Source organism: Bombina bombina, chromosome 6 (genome assembly GCF_027579735.1).
Source record: "Bombina bombina isolate aBomBom1 chromosome 6, aBomBom1.pri, whole genome shotgun sequence".
Taxonomy (NCBI): Eukaryota; Metazoa; Chordata; class Amphibia; order Anura; family Bombinatoridae; genus Bombina; species Bombina bombina.
In genome coordinates this window covers 543,088,167-543,108,376 of record NC_069504.1, presented here as the reverse complement: position 1 = coordinate 543,108,376, position 20,210 = coordinate 543,088,167, and the positions used below count along the sequence as shown (strand labels likewise).

General features: G+C 41.3%; 1 protein-coding gene across 2 annotated transcripts in view; it reads right to left on the bottom strand.

Moving 5' to 3' along the window:
• The window catches only part of DMXL2 (Dmx like 2), a 641,271-nt gene that overhangs the window by 109,693 nt on the left and 511,368 nt on the right, over positions 1-20,210 (bottom strand). For both annotated transcript variants that reach the window (XM_053717470.1, XM_053717469.1), the window contains one exon: positions 18,713-18,798. In XM_053717470.1, the coding sequence (XP_053573445.1) occupies positions 18,713-18,798 (86 nt within the window). The remainder of the gene's footprint in view (positions 1-18,712; positions 18,799-20,210) is intronic.

Sequence of the window (20,210 nt, the reverse complement as noted above, 5' to 3'; positions counted from 1 at the left end):
TTCGCCTCTGTCCAAGGAGTCTGTCCCTACTCCAGTTATACCTCCTGACCATATTTTGGCTACCATACGTACTAATTTGACTTCTCCTTTGGGGGAGGAGATCCTGGCTGCACAAACCAATGCACCTCCTGAGAAACCTAGTGGTAAGTGCTTTGTTCCTGAGAATTTTCAAACTAAACTTTTGCACACTTACCACTATCCTAAAGCCGCAGGTCACCCGGGCAAGAACCAAATGATTTGGTCTGTCACTCGACAATTCTGGTGGCCAGTTCTTTGTTCTGATGTTGCTGCGTATGTTGCCTCCTGCTCAGTTTGTGCACAGAATAAGACTCCTCGACGTCTTCCTGTGGGTCTTCTTCAACCTATTGCTAATGGTGAGCGTCCTTCGACACATCTTTCCATGGATTTCATTGTCAAGCTCCCTGTTCCCAGTGGCAATACTGTTATCCTTATGGTGGTTGACCGTTTTTCTAAAATGTCACATTGCATTCCCTTGAAGAAGCTGCCTACAGCTCAGGAGCTTGCTTAAATTTTTGCCCGGGAGGTCTTCTGTTTACATGGGTTACCCAAGGAGATAGTGTTGGACCGGGGTAGCCAGTTTGTCTCCAGATTTTGGCTTTCCTTTTGTGCTCAAATGGGGATCCAGCTTTCCTTCTCCTCGGCATATCACCCTCAATCCAATGGGGCTGCGGAACGGTCTAATCAAGCTCTGGAACAGTTCCTCCGTTGCTATGTCTCAGATCACCACAATAATTGGTCTGAACTGTTACCTTGGTCAGAGTTTGCTCATAATACTGCTATTAATGCTTCCTTCCAGTTATCCCCGTTCATGGCAAATTATGGGTTTCAACCATCCTTGTTGCCCGATTAATTCATGTCACAAGGTATTCCGGCTTTGGAGGAGCATCTCCAGCAACTCCATTCCACGTGGGTGCAGATTCAGGATTGCCTTCATCGTTCTATGCAGCGCCAAAAGTTCCAGGCTGATCGTAGGCATCTGCCCGCGCCTTCCTACCAGGTTGGTGAGAGGGTTTGGCTGTCCTACTGCAACTTGAACCTTTGTGTGCCTTCCAATAAACTGGCTCCGTTATAATGGTCCTTTTCGAATACTCCGACGGGTCAATCCTGTGGCCTACGCTCTTGACCTTCCTCCTGCAATGCGCATCTCCAATGTTTTTCATGTCTCCCTCTTGAAACCATTGGTTTGTAATCAGTTTACTACTGTGTTGCCTCATCCCCGTCCTATCTCTGTTTACAACCATGAAGAATATGAGGTCAGCAGCATTATTGACTCTCGTATGTCCAGGGGCCACGTACAGTATTTGGTTCATTGGAGGGGCTACGGTCCTGAGGAGTGTTCATGGGTTCCCTCCTCATGTCCATGCTCACGCCCTCCTCCGTGCTATCCATGCCCATTTCCCCAATAAGCCTTTTGTCCATGTGCTGCTGGCAGCCAATTTACTCACATCTCTTGCTGAGTCTGGTGCAGAGTGTGTGATGCTGCTCATTTCCTGCACGCCCTTTTATGGTCAGACTGGTGTACATCATCCGTGTGAGACAGGTTGCAGACTCAGAATTGTGATGTCATCACTTATTATTTAAAGCGCCTCTGTTCAGTATGCTTTGCCCTTGCGTTGTCTCAGACCTGTTTGTGAGTTCCAGTTCCTGTGTATTACCTGGCTGTCTGATGTCCCTCCTGGTTCCTGATCCCTGGCTTGTTCCTGACTCTGCTGTACTCTTTGTTCCTGATTCCGGCTCGTCTGACTATTCGCTTTGGTTCCTGACTCGGCTTGTCTGACTATTCGCTTTGGCTCCTGACTCTGCTCGTCTGACTAACAGCTCTGGCTTTGACTCCTGGCTTGTTATTTGACTTGTGGACTTTTTATTATTTTTTTGTTATTAATAAAGGTGTGATTATTTTTGCACTTTTCGTCTCAGTGTGATTCCTGGCACCCTGACAGATCCTCATCGGAGGTGGATATATCAGTATCTTGTCGGTCATTACAAATTTCAAAAGTGTTTTGAGAAGTTTTAAAAGACCTTTTACGTTTATTTGAAGGTGGTATAGCAGCCATAGCCTTCTGTATCGCATCAGCAATATAATTTTTCATATCAACAGGGATATCATGTACTTTAGATGTTGAAGGAACAACTGATACTGTACTAGCACTAATAGAAACATTTTCTGCAAGCAAAAGCTTACGACAACTATTACATACTACAGCTGGAGATATAATCTCCACTAGCTTACAACAGATACACTTAGTTTTGGTAGAACTTTGTTCAGGCAGCATGGTTCCTACAGCAGCTTCTGAGACAGGATCAGATTGAGACGCAAAAGTTAGTTTGAGAAATTTTTTGGCGCCAACAAACATCCGGAAATAACGCAACTCGCGTCATAACAAACACAATTTTGCGCAAACAACCTAGCATCAACTGAGACACAGGAAATTACAAACTTGCGTCATGAAAGACGCAAATTCGCGGCAAAAAAAATTCTTGAGCCAAGAATGACGCAATAAATAACAGCATTTTGCGCCCTTGCGAGCCTAATTTGCCTGCAAGTTTTCCAAAGAAAAAGACAAGTCAATTTGACAAAAGACTATACCCCAGGTAAGATAAACTTCCTAAAACATGTTTCCCATAACGAAACTGCTGGACTGCAAAGGGAAATATACATAGACCTGCCTCATGGCAAATACAAGTAAAATACATATATTTAAAACTTTATATTAATACATAAAGCGCCAAACCATAGCTGAGTGTGTCTTAAATAATGATACATACTTACTGAAAGACTCCTATCCACATATAGCAGATAGCCAAACCAGTACTGAAAACTATCAGCATATTTGCCATGGTATATAAGAGTATATCGTCAATCTGAAAAGGGAGGTAGGAGATAAATGCCTACGACCGATAACAGAGAACCCTTGAAAAGACTCCCCACGAGGGAAACCATAAAATCAATATGCGATACTCTCTTCACATCCCTCTGACAAACACTTTACTCTAAGAGGAATTGGGCTTCAGAATGCTTAGAAGTGCTTATCATAGAAGACATCATAAAAATCAAGCACAAACTTACTTCACCACCTCCATAGGAGGCAAAGTTTGTAAAACTGGATTGTGGGTGTGGTGATGGGTGTATTTATAGGCATTTTGAGGTTTGGGAAACTTTGCCCCTCCTGGTAGGATTGTATATCCCATACAGCACTAGCTCATGGACTCTTGCCAATTACATGAAAGAAATTATGTTTTCTTTCATATAGGTGGCATGAATCCACAAGCTTGTTACTGATGGGATATATTACCCAAGATGTGGAAGTCCACGAGTAACAATAAAGGGAGGGATAAAATAAAAACTGCAATTTTCCCTAAGAAATTAAATCCCCAAAAAATTACTTCAGTTTCTTTAAAATTCAAAAACTCAAATTAAAGACACTAGAATCAAACTGAGACAGTTGCCTGAAGAACTTTTCTACCAAAAGCTGCTTCTGAAGAAGCAAAAACATCAAAATGGTAAATTTTAGTAAAGGTATGCAAAGAAGACCAAGTGGCTGCTTTGCAGATTTTATCTACTGAAGTCTCATTCTTGAAAGCCCAAGATGTGGCAACTGATCTTCTAGAATAAGTTGTAATTTTCTGAGGCAAAGACTGGCCTGTCTCCAAATAAGATTTAGACACCATATCAGCATTCCAAGATTTAAGCCACAAAGCTCTTCTAGTTCGAATAGCTAAAGACATAGATTTGATGTTGATTTTCATAACATCAAAAATAGCATCACAAATAAAATGATTTGCGTGTAAAAGGATAATCAGCTAGATTACAAGTTATGGCGTTATGGCTGCTCGCTAATTTCATGTACGTTATTTTCATTGCGCACCTTTCATAATGTAGGTATTACAGGTTTGAAAAAACCCGGCTTGTGCGGGCGATATGGTGGCAATGAGCTCCATACCTCACCCAAATACAAGCGCTGTTTTGAAGTGCTTGTGCACAATTTCCCCATAGACATCAATGGGGAGAGCCAGCAAAAAAAAAAAGTCTAACACCTGCGACCGCGGAATGAAAAGCTCCGTAACGCAGCCCCATTGATGTCTATGGGGTAAGAAAAAGTTATGTTTAAACCTAACACCCTAACATAAAAACCACATCTAAACACCCCTAATCTGCTGCCCCCGACATCGCCGCCACCCATATTACAGTTATTAACAGCTAATCTGCGGCCCCCAATATCGCCGCCACCTACATAAATTTATTAACCCCTAATCTGCTGGCCCAAACATCGCCGCCACCTACCTACACTTATTAGCCCCTAATCTGCTGCCCCCAATATCGCTGCGACTATACTAAAGTTATTAACCCCTAAACCTCTGGCCTCCCACATCACTAACACTACATAAATATATTAACCCCTAAAACTAACCCTAAGCATAACCCTAACATAACCCTAAGCCTAACCCCCCCTAACTTAAATATAATTAAAATAAAACTAATAGTTCTATTGTAGCTATCTTAGGTTTTATTTTTATTTCACAGGTAAGTTTGTATTTATTTTAACTAGGTAGACTAGTTATTAAATAGTTATTAACTATTTACTAGCTACCTAGTTAAAATAAATACAAAGTTACCTGTAAAATAAAACCTAACCTGCCTTACACTAAAACCTAACATTACAATACAATAAACTAAATTAAATTAATAAAACACAATTATCTAAATTACAAAAAACAAACAAACACTAAATTACACAAAATAAAAAACGAAATTATCAAAAATAAAAACAAATTATTCCTAATCTAATAAAATAAAAAAGCCCCCCAAAATAAAAAACCCCTAGAATACACTAAACTGCCAATAGCCCTTAAAAGGGCCTTTTGCGGCATTGCCCCAAAGATAACAGCTCTTTTACATAGCAATTAAAAAGACAAACATCCCCCCCAACAGTAAAACCCACCCCCAAAAAAATTAAAAAAACCTAACACTAACCCCCAAAGATCGACTTACAGTTTTCGAAGTCCGGACATCCATCCTCATCAAAGCGGCCAGAAATCTTCATCCATCTGGCGCGGAGCGAGTCCATCTTCAAGACATCCGGCGTGGAGCATTCTCTTTTTACTGAAGGTTCCCTTTAAGTGATGTCATCCAAGATGGTGTCCCTTACATTCCGATTGGCTGATAGAATTCTATCAGCCAATAGGAATTAAAGGTGAAACAATCCTATTGGCTGTTGCAATCAGCCAATAGGAATTAAAGGTGAAACAATCCTATTGGCTGTTGCAATCAGCCAATAGGATTGAGCATTAATCCTATTGGCTGATTGGATCAGCCAATCGGATGAAAGCTTAATCCTATTGGCTGATTGCAACAGCCAATAGGATTTTTTACCTGCAAGACTTGTAATAGCGACATTAGGGAAAAAGCAGCGTTATGAAGCATAACGATGCTTCTTCACTCATAACGCATAACTCGTAATGCAGCTGATAGTTTGATAATTCAGAATCTGAAGACAACTGCTGTGCTAAACTGTCCAATCAAAAAGTAGAAGCAGCAGCAACATCAGCCATAGATATAACTGTACTAAGAATATAGCCAGTATGTAAATATGCCCTTCTTAGCTAAGATTCAAGCTTCCTATCTAAAGGATCTTTAAAAGAAATGCTGTCTTCCATAGGAATGGAAGTACGTTTAGCAAGAGTGGAAATAGCCCCATCAACCTTAGGGACTATTTCCCAATTTTTTAAACCTTGATGAAGGGTTAAAAGTAGTACCAGGTTTAGACCTTTCTTTAGCAATCACATTAGATATAGCGTCTGGCATAGGAAAAACTTCAGGAGTAATAACAGTAGTTTTAAATACAGAATTTAAACGATTACTAGATTTAACATCAGGAGGTTTAGGCTCCTCAATACCCAAAGTAAATAATATTTTCTTTAAAAGAGAGTGAATATGTAAAATTTTAAATAAAAAGGAATATTTATTGATTTCTGTCTCTGATAAAGGTTCCTCTGAATTAGAAGAAACCCCATCAGTAGACACATCAGTATGCTGTTGGTCAGTACAAAATTCACTAGCCTTATGAAAACTTCTTTTCTTTTACGCTTATTTGAAGGAGGAATAGCAGTCATAGCCTTCTCTATGGCTGCAGCAATAACAACTTTTATTTCTGCAGGAATGCCTTTACCATTAGACTGAGATAGAATTACAGTGGATGTATTAGTACTCATAGGAACATTATCAGCATGTAATAATTTCTCAAAACAAGAGCCACATAATTGAGCTGAAGAATTAAGATCAGCCTCTTTACAACAAACACACTTAGCTTTGGAGGAACCGTGTTCAGGCAGCTCAGTTCCTGTCGTAACTTCTGGGACAGGATCAGACTGTGACATGTTTGCAAACAAAAAGGAAAAAAATAATAAAAAGCTTACAAAAATAAGTATACGTAAACTTAAAAAAACAGAATTTATGCTTACCTGATAAATTACTTTCTCCAACGGTGTGTCCGGTCCACGGCGTCATCCTTACTTGTGGGATATTCTCTTCCCCAACAGGAAATGGCAAAGAGCCAAGCAAAGCTGGTCACATGATCCCTCCTAGGCTCCGCCTACCCCAGTCATTCGACCGACGGACAGGAGGAAATATGCATAGGAGAAACCATATGATACCGTGGTGACTGTAGTTAGAGAAAATAATTCATCAGACCTGATTAAAAAAACCAGGGCGGGCCGTGGACCGGACACACCGTTGGAGAAAGTAATTTATCAGGTAAGCATAAATTCTGTTTTCTCCAACATAGGTGTGTCCGGTCCACGGCGTCATCCTTACTTGTGGGAACCAATACCAAAGCTTTAGGACACGGATGAAGGGAGGGAGCAAATCAGGTCACCTAAACGGAAGGCACCACAGCTTGCAAAACCTTTCTCCCAAAAATAGCCTCCGAAGAAGCAAAAGTATCAAATTTGTAAAATTTGGCAAAAGTGTGCAGAGAAGACCAAGTCGCTGCCTTACATATCTGGTCAACAGAAGCCTCGTTCTTGAAGGCCCATGTGGAAGCCACAGCCCTAGTGGAGTGAGCTGTGATTCTTTCAGGAGGCTGCCGTCCGGCAGTCTCATAAGCCAATCGGATAATGCTTTTAAGCCAAAAGGAAAGAGAGGTAGAAGTTGCTTTTTGACCTCTCCTTTTACCAGAATAAACAACAAACAAAGAAGATGTTTGTCTGAAATCTTTAGTAGCCTCTAAATAGAATTTTAGAGCACGGACTACGTCCAAATTGTGTAACAAACGTTCCTTCTTTGAAACTGGATTCGGACACAAAGAAGGTACAACTATCTCCTGGTTAATATTTTTGTTGGAAACAACTTTCGGAAGAAAACCAGGCTTAGTACGCAAAACCACCTTATCTGCATGGAACACCAGATAGGGCGGAGAACACTGCAGAGCAGATAACTCTGAAACTCTTCTAGCAGAAGAAATTGCAACCAAAAACAAAACTTTCCAAGATAATAACTTAATATCTACGGAATGTAAGGGTTCAAACGGAACCCCTTGAAGAACTGAAAGAACTAGATTCAGACTCCAGGGAGGAGTCAAAGGTCTGTAAACAGGCTTGATTCTAACCAGAGCCTGAACAAATGCTTGAACATCTGGCACAGCTGCCAGCCTTTTGTGAAGTAAAACAGATAAAGCAGAGATCTGTCCCTTCAGAGAACTTGCAGATAATCCTTTCTCCAAACCTTCTTGTAGAAAGGATAGAATCTTAGGAATTTTTATCTTGTTCCATGGGAATCCTTTAGATTCACACCAACAGATATATTTTTTCCATATTTTATGGTAAATTTTTCTAGTTACAGGCTTTCTAGCCTGAATCAGAGTATCTATTACAGAATCTGAAGACCCACGCTTTGATAAAATCAAGCGTTCAATCTCCAAGCCGTCAGTTGGAGGGAAACCAGATTCGGATGTTCGAATGGACCTTGAACAAGAAGGTCCTGTCTCAAAGGTAGCTTCCATGGTGGAGCCGATGACATATTCACCAGGTCTGCATACCAAGTCCTGCGTGGCCACGCAGGAGCTATCAAGATCACCGAAGCCCTCTCCTGATTGATCCTGGCTACCAGCCTGGGAATGAGAGGAAACGGTGGGAATACATAAGCTAGGTTGAAGGTCCAAGGTGCTACTAGTGCATCTACTAGAGTCGCCTTGGGATCCCTGGATCTGGACCCGTAGCAAGGAACCTTGAAGTTCTGACGAGACGCCATCAGATCCATGTCTGGAATGCCCCATAATTGAGTTATTTGGGCAAAGATTTCCGGATGGAGTTCCCACTCCCCCGGATGGAATGTCTGACGACTCAGAAAATCCGCTTCCCAATTTTCCACTCCTGGGATGTGGATTGCAGACAAGTGGCAGGAGTGATCCTCCGCCCATTGAATTATTTTGGTCACTTCTTCCATCGCCAGGGAACTCCTTGTTCCCCCCTGATGGTTGATATATGCAACAGTCGTCATGTTGTCTGATTGAAACCTTATGAATTTGGCCTTTGCTAGTTGAGGCCAAGCTTTGAGAGCATTGAATATCGCTCTCAGTTCCAGAATGTTTATCGGGAGAAGAGTTTCTTCCCGAGACCATAGTCCCTGAGCTTTCAGGGGTTCCCAGACCGCGCCCCAGCCCACGAGACTGGCGTCGGTCGTGACAATGACCCACTCTGGTCTGCGGAAGCTCATTCCCTGTGACAGATTGTCCAGGATCAGCCACCAACGGAGTGAATCTCTGGTCTTTTGATCTACTTGAATCGTCGGAGACAAGTCTGTATAATCCCCATTCCACTGTCTGAGCATGCACAGTTGTAATGGTCTTAGATGAATTCGTGCAAAAGGAACTATGTCCATTGCTGCAACCATCAATCCTATTACTTCCATGCACTGCGCTATGGAAGGACGAAGAACAGAATGAAGTACTTGACAAGAGCTTAGGATTTTTGATTTTCTGACCTCTGTCAGAAAAATCCTCATTTCTAAGGAATCTATTATTGTTCCCAAGAAGGGAACTCTTGTTGACGGGGACAAGAGAACTTTTTTCTTTGTTCACTTTCCATCCGTGAGATCTGAGAAAGGCTAGGACGATGTCCGTATGAGCCTTTGCTTTTGACAGAGACGACGCTTGAATCAGGATGTCGTCCAAGTAAGGTACTACTGCAATGCCCCTTGGTCTTAGAACCGCTAGAAGGGACCCTAGTACCTTTGTGAAAATTCTCGGAGCAGTGGCTAATCCGAATGGAAGTGCCACAAACTGGTAATGCTTGTCCAGAAAAGCGAACCTTAGGAACTGATGATGTTCCTTGTGGATAGGAATATGTAGGTACGCATCCTTTAAATCCACCGTGGTCATAAATTGACCTTCCTGGATGGTGGGAAGGATCGTTCGAATGGTTTCCATTTTGAACGATGGAACCCTGAGAAATTTGTTTAGGATCTTGAGATCTAAAATTGGTCTGAATGTTCCCTCTTTTTTGGGAACTATGAACAGGTTGGAATAAAACCCCATCCCTTGTTCTCTTATTGGAACTGGATGAATTACTCCCATCTTTAACAGGTCTTCTACACAATGTAAGAATGCCTGTCTTTTTATTTGGTTTGAAGATAATTGAGACCTGTGGAACCTTCCCCTTGGGGGTAGTTCCTTGAATTCCAGGAGATAACCTTGAGAAACTATTTCTAGTGCCCAAGGATCCTGAACATCTCTTGCCCAAGCCTGAGCAAAGAGAGAAAGTCTGCCCCCCACCAGATCCGGTCCCGGATCGGGGGCCATCCCTTCATGCTGTTTTGGTAGCAGTGGCAGGCTTCTTGGCCTGCTTACCCTTGTTCCAGCCTTGCATCGGTCTCCAGGCTGGTTTGGGTTGTGAAGTATTACCCTCTTGCTTAGAGGATGTAGAATTAGAGGCTGGCCCGTTTCTGCGAAAGGGACGAAAATTAGGCTTATTTTTAGCCTTAAAAGACCTATCCTGAGGGAGGGCGTGGCCCTTTCCCCAGGTGATGTCTGAAATAATCTCTTTCAAATCAGGTCCAAACAGTGTTTTACCCTTGAAAGGGATGTTAAGCAATTTTGTCTTGGAAGACACATCCGCTGACCAAGACTTTAGCCAAAGCGCTCTGCGCGCCACGATAGCAAACCCTGAATTTTTCGCCGCTAATCTAGCTAATTGCAAAGCGGCATCTAAAATAAAAGAGTTAGCCAATTTAAGTGCTTGAACTCTGTCCATAACCTCCTCATACGAAGATTCTTTATTGAGCGACTTTTCTAGTTCCTCGAACCAGAAACACGCTGCCGTAGTGACAGGAACAATGCATGAAATTGGTTGTAGAAGGTAACCTTGCTGAACAAACATCTTTTTAAGCAAACCCTCTAATTTTTTTATCCATAGGATCTTTGAAAGCACAACTATCCGCCACCCGCTTGGGTATAGGAAAGGCGTCGGGGGGGCACCGGAACCTCTAGGAACTTGTCCATCTTACATAATTTCTCTGGAATGACCAAATTGTCACAATCATCCAGAGTAGATAATACCTCCTTAAGCAGTGCGCGGAGATGTTCTAATTTAAATTTAAATGTTACAACATCAGGTTCAGCTTGTTGAGAAATTTTTCCTGAATCTGAAATTTCTCCCTCAGACAAAACTTCCCTCCTGGCCCCTTCAGATTGGTGTGAGGGTATGTCAGAACAGTTATCATCAGCGTCCTCTTGCTCTTCAGTGTTTAAAACAGAGCAATCGCGCTTTCTCTGATAAGTAGGCATTTTAGATAAAATGTTTGCAATAGAATTATCCATTACAGCCGTTAATTGTTGCATGGTAATAAGTATTGGCGCACTAGATGTACTAGGGGCCTCTTGTGTGGGCAAAACTGGTGTAGACACAGAAGGGGATGATGCAGTATCATGCTTACTCCCCTCATTTGAGGAATCATCTTGGGCAATATCATTATCTGTGGCATCATTGTCCCTACTTTGTTTGGACACTATGGCACAATTATCACATAAATTTAAATGGGGAGAAACCTTGGTTTTCATACATATAGAACATAGCTTATCTGATGGTACAGACATGTTAAACAGGCTTAAACTTGTCAACAAAGCACAAAAAACGTTTTAAAATAAAACCGTTACTGTCACTTTAAATTTCAAACTGAACACACTTTATTACTGAATATGTGAAAAAGTATGAAGGAATTGTTCAAAATTCACCAAAATTTCACCACAGTGTCTTAAAGCCTTAAAAGTATTGCACACCAAATTTGAAAGCTTTAACCCTTAAAATAACGGAACCGGAGCCGTTTTTACATTTAACCCCTATACAGTCCCAGCTATCTGCTTTGCTGAGACCCAACCAAGCCCAGAGGGGAATACGATACCAAATGACGCCTTCTATAAGCTTTTTCAGTGGTTCATAGCTCCTCACACATGCATCTGCATGCCTTGCTCTCCAAAAACAACTGCGCATTAGTGGCGCGAAAATGAGGCTCTGCCTATAACTAGAAAAGGCCCCCATCTGAAAAAGGTGTCCAATACAGTGCCTGCCGTTTTTCTAAACAATCCCCAAGATTATAATAACTATTAAGAGTTATAATCTGCAAAATATGCTTAGCAAAGTAATCGTTTTAGCCCAGAAAAATGTCTACCAGTTTTTTAAGCCCTTATGAAGCCCTTTATTCTTTTACTTAATCTAAGAAAATGGCTTACCGGTCCCCATAAGGGGAAATGACAGCCTTCCAGCATTACATAGTCTTGTTAGAAATGTGGCCAGTCATACCTCAAGCAGAAAAGTCTGCCAACTGTTTCCCCCAACTGAAGTTACTTCATCTCAACAGTCCTGTGTGGAAACAGCAATCGATTTTAGTAACGTCTGCTAAAATCATCTTCCTCTTACAAACAGAAATCTTCATCTCTTTTCTGTTTCAGAGTAAATAGTACATACCAGCACTATTTTAAAATAACAAACACTTGATTGAAGAATAAAAACTACATTTAAACACCAAAAAACTCTTAACCATCTCCGTGGAGATGTTGCCTGTGCAACGGCAAAGAGAATGACTGGGGTAGGCGGAGCCTAGGAGGGATCATGTGACCAGCTTTGCTGGGCTCTTTGCCATTTCCTGTTGGGGAAGAGAATATCCCACAAGTAAGGATGACGCTGTGGACCGGACACACCATAATTGAGTTATTTGGGCAAAGATTTCCGGATGGAGTTCCCACTCCCCCGGATGGAATGTCTGACGACTCAGAAAATCCGCTTCCCAATTTTCCACTCCTGGGATGTGGATTGCAGACAAGTGGCAGGAGTGATCCTCCGCCCATTGAATTATTTTGGTCACTTCTTCCATCGCCAGGGAACTCCTTGTTCCCCCCTGATGGTTGATATATGCAACAGTCGTCATGTTGTCTGATTGAAACCTTATGAATTTGGCCTTTGCTAGTTGAGGCCAAGCTTTGAGAGCATTGAATATCGCTCTCAGTTCCAGAATGTTTATCGGGAGAAGAGTTTCTTCCCGAGACCATAGTCCCTGAGCTTTCAGGGGTTCCCAGACCGCGCCCCAGCCCATGAGACTGGCGTCGGTCGTGACAATGACCCACTCTGGTCTGCGGAAGCTCATTCCCTGTGACAGATTGTCCAGGATCAGCCACCAACGGAGTGAATCTCTGGTCTTTTGATCTACTTGAATCGTCGGAGACAAGTCTGTATAATCCCCATTCCACTGTCTGAGCATGCACAGTTGTAATGGTCTTAGATGAATTCGTGCAAAAGGAACTATGTCCATTGCTGCAACCATCAATCCTATTACTTCCATGCACTGCGCTATGGAAGGACGAAGAACAGAATGAAGTACTTGACAAGAACTTAGGATTTTTGATTTTCTGACCTCTGTCAGAAAAATCCTCATTTCTAAGGAATCTATTATTGTTCCCAAGAAGGGAACTCTTGTTGACGGGGACAAGAGAACTTTTTTCTTTGTTCACTTTCCATCCGTGAGATCTGAGAAAGGCTAGGACGATGTCCGTATGAGCCTTTGCTTTTGACAGAGACGACGCTTGAATCAGGATGTCGTCCAAGTAAGGTACTACTGCAATGCCCCTTGGTCTTAGAACCGCTAGAAGGGACCCTAGTACCTTTGTGAAAATTCTCGGAGCAGTGGCTAATCCGAATGGAAGTGCCACAAACTGGTAATGCTTGTCCAGAAAAGCGAACCTTAGGAACTGATGATGTTCCTTGTGGATAGGAATATGTAGGTACGCATCCTTTAAATCCACCGTGGTCATAAATTGACCTTCCTGGATGGTGGGAAGGATCGTTCGAATGGTTTCCATTTTGAACGATGGAACCCTGAGAAATTTGTTTAGGATCTTGAGATCTAAAATTGGTCTGAATGTTCCCTCTTTTTTGGGAACTATGAACAGGTTGGAATAAAACCCCATCCCTTGTTCTCTTATTGGAACTGGATGAATTACTCCCATCTTTAACAGGTCTTCTACACAATGTAAGAATGCCTGTCTTTTTATTTGGTTTGAAGATAATTGAGACCTGTGGAACCTTCCCCTTGGGGGTAGTTCCTTGAATTCCAGGAGATAACCTTGAGAAACTATTTCTAGTGCCCAAGGATCCTGAACATCTCTTGCCCAAGCCTGAGCAAAGAGAGAAAGTCTGCCCCCCACCAGATCCGGTCCCGGATCGGGGGCCATCCCTTCATGCTGTTTTGGTAGCAGTGGCAGGCTTCTTGGCCTGCTTACCCTTGTTCCAGCCTTGCATCGGTCTCCAGGCTGGTTTGGGTTGTGAAGTATTACCCTCTTGCTTAGAGGATGTAGAATTAGAGGCTGGCCCGTTTCTGCGAAAGGGACGAAAATTAGGCTTATTTTTAGCCTTAAAAGACCTATCCTGAGGGAGGGCGTGGCCCTTTCCCCAGGTGATGTCTGAAATAATCTCTTTCAAATCAGGTCCAAACAGTGTTTTACCCTTGAAAGGGATGTTAAGCAATTTTGTCTTGGAAGACACATCCGCTGACCAAGACTTTAGCCAAAGCGCTCTGCGCGCCACGATAGCAAACCCTGAATTTTTCGCCGCTAATCTAGCTAATTGCAAAGCGGCATCTAAAATAAAAGAGTTAGCCAATTTAAGTGCTTGAACTCTGTCCATAACCTCCTCATACGAAGATTCTTTATTGAGCGACTTTTCTAGTTCCTCGAACCAGAAACACGCTGCCGTAGTGACAGGAACAATGCATGAAATTGGTTGTAGAAGGTAACCTTGCTGAACAAACATCTTTTTAAGCAAACCCTCTAATTTTTTATCCATAGGATCTTTGAAAGCACAACTATCCGCCACCCGCTTGGGTATAGGAAAGGCGTCGGGGGGCACCGGAACCTCTAGGAACTTGTCCATCTTACATAATTTCTCTGGAATGACCAAATTGTCACAATCATCCAGAGTAGATAATACCTCCTTAAGCAGTGCGCGGAGATGTTCTAATTTAAATTTAAATGTTACAACATCAGGTTCAGCTTGTTGAGAAATTTTTCCTGAATCTGAAATTTCTCCCTCAGACAAAACCTCCCTCCTGGCCCCTTCAGATTGGTGTGAGGGTATGTCAGAACAGTTATCATCAGCGTCCTCTTGCTCTTCAGTGTTTAAAACAGAGCAATCGCGCTTTCTCTGATAAGTAGGCATTTTAGATAAAATGTTTGCAATAGAATTATCCATTACAGCCGTTAATTGTTGCATGGTAATAAGTATTGGCGCACTAGATGTACTAGGGGCCTCTTGTGTGGGCAAAACTGGTGTAGACACAGAAGGGGATGATGCAGTATCATGCTTACTCCCCTCATTTGAGGAATCATCTTGGGCAATATCATTATCTGTGGCATCATTGTCCCTACTTTGTTTGGACACTATGGCACAATTATCACATAAATTTAAATGGGGAGAAACCTTGGTTTTCATACATATAGAACATAGCTTATCTGATGGTACAGACATGTTAAACAGGCTTAAACTTGTCAACAAAGCACAAAAAACGTTTTAAAATAAAACCGTTACTGTCACTTTAAATTTCAAACTGAACACACTTTATTACTGAATATGTGAAAAAGTATGAAGGAATTGTTCAAAATTCACCAAAATTTCACCACAGTGTCTTAAAGCCTTAAAAGTATTGCACACCAAATTTGAAAGCTTTAACCCTTAAAATAACGGAACCGGAGCCGTTTTTACATTTAACCCCTATACAGTCCCAGCTATCTGCTTTGCTGAGACCCAACCAAGCCCAGAGGGGAATACGATACCAAATGACGCCTTCTATAAGCTTTTTCAGTGGTTCATAGCTCCTCACACATGCATCTGCATGCCTTGCTCTCCAAAAACAACTGCGCATTAGTGGCGCGAAAATGAGGCTCTGCCTATAACTAGAAAAGGCCCCCATCTGAAAAAGGTGTCCAATACAGTGCCTGCCGTTTTTCTAAACAATCCCCAAGATTATAATAACTATTAAGAGTTATAATCTGCAAAATATGCTTAGCAAAGTAATCGTTTTAGCCCAGAAAAATGTCTACCAGTTTTTTAAGCCCTTATGAAGCCCTTTATTCTTTTACTTAATCTAAGAAAATGGCTTACCGGTCCCCATAAGGGGAAATGACAGCCTTCCAGCATTACATAGTCTTGTTAGAAATGTGGCCAGTCATACCTCAAGCAGAAAAGTCTGCCAACTGTTTCCCCCAACTGAAGTTACTTCATCTCAACAGTCCTGTGTGGAAACAGCAATCGATTTTAGTAACGTCTGCTAAAATCATCTTCCTCTTACAAACAGAAATCTTCATCTCTTTTCTGTTTCAGAGTAAATAGTACATACCAGCACTATTTTAAAATAACAAACACTTGATTGAAGAATAAAAACTACATTTAAACACCAAAAAACTCTTAACCATCTCCGTGGAGATGTTGCCTGTGCAACGGCAAAGAGAATGACTGGGGTAGGCGGAGCCTAGGAGGGATCATGTGACCAGCTTTGCTGGGCTCTTTGCCATTTCCTGTTGGGGAAGAGAATATCCCACAAGTAAGGATGACGCCGTGGACCGGACACACCTATGTTGGAGAAATATAAGCTTTTGAGGAATGTGAAACAAGCCTTCTAAGTAAAGTTTAAACCACCAAGCAGATAAATTAGATAAATAAAAACATTGTATCAGAATTGTAATACATTTTAAAAAGAATCTACTAAAAACAATGATGCATATAGCCCTAAAATGTATTTTGGGCACAGAGTGAAGGAATGGGTGGACTTTTAAAGTCGGGAAAAATGAGAGGAATGATGAAGCGATGTGTGGTGTCATAAAAATGTGCTAGGGTGCATGGTCGCGCGCGTGTTACAAAGACTACTCAATTTAGGTAAGTGCAAAGAAAATGGGCCCCTTATTAATTATTCCTAATCAGAGGTTTGAGATATATAAACACTTATCTGTTTGCTAATTCAGAAGTTCATATAATAAAGTCTGTCCCATGGCATTGAAATATATAAAAATATACCAATGAAACTTAAAAGTGCCTAAGCCATAGCTGAGAGTGTCTTAACAGAATATAGCTCATACTTACCTTAAGACACCCATCCACAAACATAGCAGACAGCTAAACCAGTACTGAAGCATATCAGCAAATGTAATAGTAGAGGAGTATAACGTTGATCTGTAAAGGGAGGCAGCAGATGAATCCCTGCGACCAAATTTACAGAGAGCCTAATGAGTAGATTTCCCATAGGTGAAAACAATGTCATCAAGCAATACTCCATCACATCCCTCAGACAAACACTGTACTTAGAGAGGAACTGGGCTTCAATATGCTTAGCAGCGCCTTTCACATAATGCTTCACCACCTCCTAAGGAGGCAACGTTTTTAAAACTGAGGTATGAGTGAGGTGGGAGGTGTATTTATAGGCATTTGAGGTTTGGGAAACTTTGCTCTCCCCTGGTATGAATGTATATCCCATCAGTTACAAGCTTGTGGACTTTCACCACCTATATGAAAGAAACTAACGTGCGCATAAGCCGACAGATGTTAACCAAGAAAGAGAACAAATAAAAACCCTTCAAGCAAAAAAAGACGCATACAGTTGAGCCGACGCAAAATATGCATGAAAAAAATAAGCTGACGCGCTATTATAAACACTTAACACACTTCAGTGCTTACATTAGGGTGAAATAAGGTACTTATATGTCCAAACCTAAAAATGCCTGACATAATGGTCCCCAGTTTATGAAATACCCAAAAGTGAGTACCTATAGCCTAAAAAGCTGCCAACAAAACAACTCCAATACTTTCCTGAAAAGGAACCCATACTACTGGACTTACCATAAGCAGCAGGAACTGCTTCCAGTAGATAGCCAATCCAGTGCAGTATGTGTGACAGAAGAGGATCTAAATATATACAGTAGAATGCTGAACCAACCGGCTAGCGTCCAGTCCCTGCAACACCTGTGGCAGGCCTGTGACTAACTCACATAGGGTGTTCTTGTGCCACTACCCATACTCCAAAGATATCACCCTGTCCAAACTGTAGTTCTCTGAGAAGAAATCTGGGACGGTCTGAGCACCCTTTTCACAAACACCTTGAGCACTTACTTCACTTTCCTTCTGCAAAGGCAAAGACAAGACACGTTTCCAGTAAGGTTGAAAGGATTTTAAAGGCTCTTTGAGTTTTTGGATCTTTGCCTCCTCCTAGTGACCAGGAGTATAATTACCCGGAGTAATGGACCGTGGACTCTCACCATCTTTATGAAAGAAAATAAAATGCTTACAATGAAAGATAAAATTAGTGTGTACACATCCCTAACATGTCCAAGCTTCTACATAAAATCTCCTGACATAACATCTAGACTAAAGTGTACATTAAAGTATAGTGTGATTGTGGTAAATGTCTGTAACTTAAGATGCCCCATGGCTATAATGTAACATAAAAAAAAATGTACCTGTATAAGTGCAAAAGTGTCCACACTTACCAGAACATGCACCCATTATACCATGCTTACTAGCTGCAGAAATAGGCTGCTTTCAATAGAGTGCTCATCCAGTACTGTGTAAGGAGTATATGGATGACCCAACAGGATGAGGTAAAGGGAGCGGTCCCCACGACACGTGTGGCAGGTTTGTGACTAACTTCTTCAATGGAGTTAATGTACCACTGCCCAATACTCCAATCTTCCCTCTGTCTATCTGTAGCAGCTCTCTGAGAGGAAAATGGGTCTAAAATCGGTCTGAGGACACCTCTCAATAAAGAATCTGGAGCACCTCAATTCCTCACTCTCACCACCATAAAATAAATTAATTTTTGCCTCCTCCTGGTGGCCAGGAGTTGAATCCCAGAAATAATGACTGTCACTACCTTATGAAAGAAAACAACTGATTGTAGTAGAGGATTACTGGGGTATGGGGTAGAGAAAAGCTCTGAAAAGTAGGGGTGTTTTCACCTCCTCTTGATGGATAGGAAATATAATCTCAGATGTTATGAAAGAAATCATGTTACATACCATTCTCATTGTAAAAAGATAAAGATTTATTGAAGATCAATGGTATTTTATAACAAAAAAAATACCTACCATAAATATTTTTTGCAATTCAATTTAGCTCTAAATTACAAAATACAAATAATCAAGGAAAGCTCTATTAAATATCTCACCTGAAATTTCCAGACCAGCAACTGGAAAAAAGTTTTTAAGATTTTGAATCACAAGCTTCACTAATGCCAAACGTATTAATGTCCAACTGCGAAAAAAATTAAAAAAAATATTGTTTTATACTATTGTTATACCAAACATCAAGCATACAAATATTAACAAGGAATCACTGTATTATTGCATTTATAAACATTGCTTTTACAGTAAGAGACATTATTTTCCACTGAGGAACAGATGTGAAAACCCATAACAGCATCAAATTTATATTGTGCCATACGAACTTAAAGGGATATTAAACCCAATTTTTCAGGATTCAGATAGAGCATGCAATTTTAAGCAACTTTCTAATTTACTCCTATTATCAATTTTTCTTCCTTCTTTTGGTAGATGAAGATGTTACATCTAACTCATAATGTTTTGTGTTACATGGTTTATCTTCAAACTTCTCTGTTTCACACAATTGAAGAGGGAACATTATTATCTGCTGGAAGCAGAAGAACTTGCATGATCTGTGCTGGTAAAGCTTATGACATGCATTTTGCCAGTGTTGAAATAGCTGCAATAAATTGATCGTAAGGCATCCAGAGTATGCAGTTATTGCCCTCTGTTAAAATCAGGTACTATTAATAAAAAAAAGTAATTGTGGAATACCAATTTATCTTGGAAAAAAGTTAAAGGGACAATAAAGTTAAAATTAAACTTCTTCTACCTGTATGCAGTAAACATCTTTACGATAGACTATTATCTAGTTAGCTTTGTTCTATTTGTATCATTTGTTGAAAAGAATGACAAGGTAGGCTCAGAAGCAGCAATGCACTGCTGAGAGAGAGCTAGTGATTGGTGGCTATTGTATATGTCACTGGTTCATCAGATGGTTAAGCTAGTTTACAATAGTGCATTGCTGCTCGTTTAACAAAGGTAGGGATACTAACGGCTAGATTTAGAGTTTTGTCGGTAACGACCCGCATAGCTAACGCTGGCTTTTTTCTGGCCGCACCTTTTAAATAACTCTGGTATTGAGAGTTCACAGAATGGCTGCGTTAGGCTCCAAAAAAGGAGCGTAGAGCATATTTAACGCAACTTCAACTCTCGATACCAGAGTTGCTTACGGACGCGGCCAGCTTCAAAAACGTGCTCGTGCACGATTCCCCCATAGGAAACAATGGGGTTGTTTGAGCTGAAAAAAAACCTAACACTTGCAAAAAAGCCGCGTTCAGCTCCTAACGCAGCCCCATTATTTGCTATGGGGAAACACTTCCTACGTCTGCACCTAACACTCTAACATGTACCCCGAGTCTAAACACTCCTAACCTTACACTTATTAACCCCTAATCTGCCTCCCCCGCTATCACTGACCCCTGCATATTATTATTAACCCCTAATCTGCCGCTCCGTAAACCGCCGCTACTTACATTATCCCTATGTACCCCTAATCTGCTGCCCCTAACACCGCCGACCCCTATATTATATTTATTAACCCCTAATCTGCCCCCCACAACG